Source organism: Bidens hawaiensis, unplaced genomic scaffold (genome assembly GCF_021521415.1).
Source record: "Bidens hawaiensis isolate Kalapana, Puna unplaced genomic scaffold, B.hawaiensis_p1.1 tig00019953_1, whole genome shotgun sequence".
NCBI lineage: Eukaryota > Viridiplantae > Streptophyta > Magnoliopsida > Asterales > Asteraceae > Bidens > Bidens hawaiensis.
In genome coordinates this window covers 211,875-214,128 of record NW_027493034.1, presented here as the reverse complement: position 1 = coordinate 214,128, position 2,254 = coordinate 211,875, and the positions used below count along the sequence as shown (strand labels likewise).

The following is a 2,254-nucleotide window of genomic DNA, read 5'->3' as shown; positions in this document are numbered from 1 at the left end:
AGTCCTTATCTTTTGGGATGAATAAGTCTAGATGTCAGTTGGTAGATCCTATTTGTTAGCGTGTTTACGTTAGTACTTTTCACTATTTAAGGTGATTGTGAGTCTTGTTTAATGTATGCAATTTACTACTATCAAATAAACAAAAATTGTTCTTGGCCTCATCTGTTCTTTATTATCCAAGTTCTTATACCATCAGTGGTATCAGAGCCTTGTGCTCAATTACTCTCTATTTCACAGCTCTTGTTTCCTTGCCCTTCCTAATGGCCGATCAAACCAGTAATTTGCCCACTGCCCCCACTCCGATCCCCGTGTTCAAGGGTGAAGGCTATGATCATTGGAGCTTTCGATTGAAAACTATATTGAGATCTAGAGACTTGTGGGAGTTTGTGGAGAATGGAGTTGATGAAAGTGAGAAAGATGAAGGAAAGCTAAGAAATCTAAGAAAAAAAGATGCTCATGCTATGGCCTTGATTCAACCGGCTGTACATGATCAACTATTTTCAAGGATTGCATCAGCAAATTCAGCAAAGGAGAGTTGGGAAATTCTGAAAATGGAATTCCAGGGAGATAACCAAGTGAAGGCTGTCAAGTTGCAGGGGTTGAGACGTGAGTTCGAAAACTTAACCATGCGAGAAGGTGAACAGGTAGGTGATTACTTTTCTCGTGTGATGGCTATTGTGAGCCAAAAGAGATCTTATGGTGAAGAAGTGGCGGATCAAGTAATTTTTGAAAAGATCCTTCAAAGTTTGACGCCCAGATTTGACTTCATTGTTCCATCTATTGAAGTCTCTTTTGATTTGTCTCGTCTCTCACAGGTAAAGTTAATGGGCTCCCTTCAATCCCAAGAAGAAAGACTAAACAGTAGACTCAATGATAAGGTGGAGAAGAATGAAGAACATGCTCTACAGGTGATTCAAGAAAGCAATCGGCCAACATTTTCAAGTAGTCCAAGAGGAAGAGGGCGTGGCATGTATTGGGGCCGTGGTCATGGACGAGGAAATGATAGAAGTAAGGTTCCTCAATGTTATGTCTACAAGAAGTATGGACATGTAGCAAAAGAATGTTGGTACAATGAAGATGTACATGTGAAGAGCAACACTTGTTTATGGCATTCACACATGAAGTAAGTGAAACAAACAATCTGTGGTTTATAGATTCCGGATGTTCCAATCACATGACCGGTTCTAAAGAAAGTTTTACTAGTCTCGATGAAAAGTTCAAGTTGGAAGTCCAGTTGGGAAATAAAAAGAAACTGAATGTTGAAGGAACAGGGACGGTTCGAATCAACACTGGCTCTGACACTCATAAGCTGCTCAGTGATGTTTATTATGTTCCTTCTTTGGAGTATAACCTTTTGAGTGTTGGTCAACTCATGAAAAAAGGTTATTCTCTTCTATTTGAAGATGGAAAATGTATCATCAGGAACAACGGAGTAGATCTCATGAAGATTTTGGTGTCAAACAATAACATGTTTCTCCTTGATGCTACAAAGGCAGAGGCTTGCTCCTCACCCCCACTACTAGCTCACACTTGTGGCATCTAAGATATGCTCACCTGAACTTTACTAGTCTTCGATCTCTCTATGTGCATCGCATGGTGAGTGGCTTACCCTCACTTAAAGGCTCAGGAGCATGTGAAGGCTGCATACTTGGCAAACAAACAAGGCAATCCTTCTCTTCACATTCATGGAAAGCTACAAAGAAGCTTGAGCTCATCCATGCAGACCTTTGTGGCCCAATGCAGGTACCAAGTCTTGGTCATAGCCTTTACTATCTTCTTTTTATTGATGATATATCAAGCATGTGTTGGGTATATTTTCTTGCAAACAAGTCTGATGCATTTGCGAGGTTTAAAGTGTTTAAAGCATTAGTTGAAAAACAAAGTGAACATGTGATTAAGGTCCTCCGTACGGACAGAGGAGGGGAATTCTGCTCAAATGAATTCAACAGTTTTTGTGAAGAATCCGGGATTAGAAGAGAGTTGACCACTCCTCATACACCCCAACTCAATGGTGTAGTGGAGCGGAAAAACAGAACAATTATGGCAAGGAGTATGCTAAAACAGAAACATTTGGCAAACTATCTATGGGCTGAGGCGGTGGCTACCCCAGTCTATATTCTAAACAGGTCCCCTACAACTGCAGTTGAAGACAAAACTCCCATTCATGTGTAGACTGGTGTAAAACCAGATGTCTCTCATCTGAGAGTATTTGGTTGCATCGGGTATGGACATGAATATGCTCAAGGCAGAAGAA

At 40.7% G+C, this 2,254-nt stretch overlaps 1 protein-coding gene across 1 annotated transcript; it reads left to right on the top strand.

Annotated features, from left to right (window-relative positions):
- Window positions 1-260: 260 nt before the first annotated feature.
- On the top strand, window positions 261-1,543 carry LOC143559643 (uncharacterized). The gene is made up of 3 exons (XM_077048153.1): window positions 261-719; window positions 816-1,062; window positions 1,155-1,543. The coding sequence occupies exons 1-3, from the start codon at window positions 261-263 to the stop codon at window positions 1,541-1,543; spliced, it is 1,095 nt and encodes a 364-aa protein (XP_076904268.1).
- Window positions 1,544-2,254: the final 711 nt, after the last annotated feature.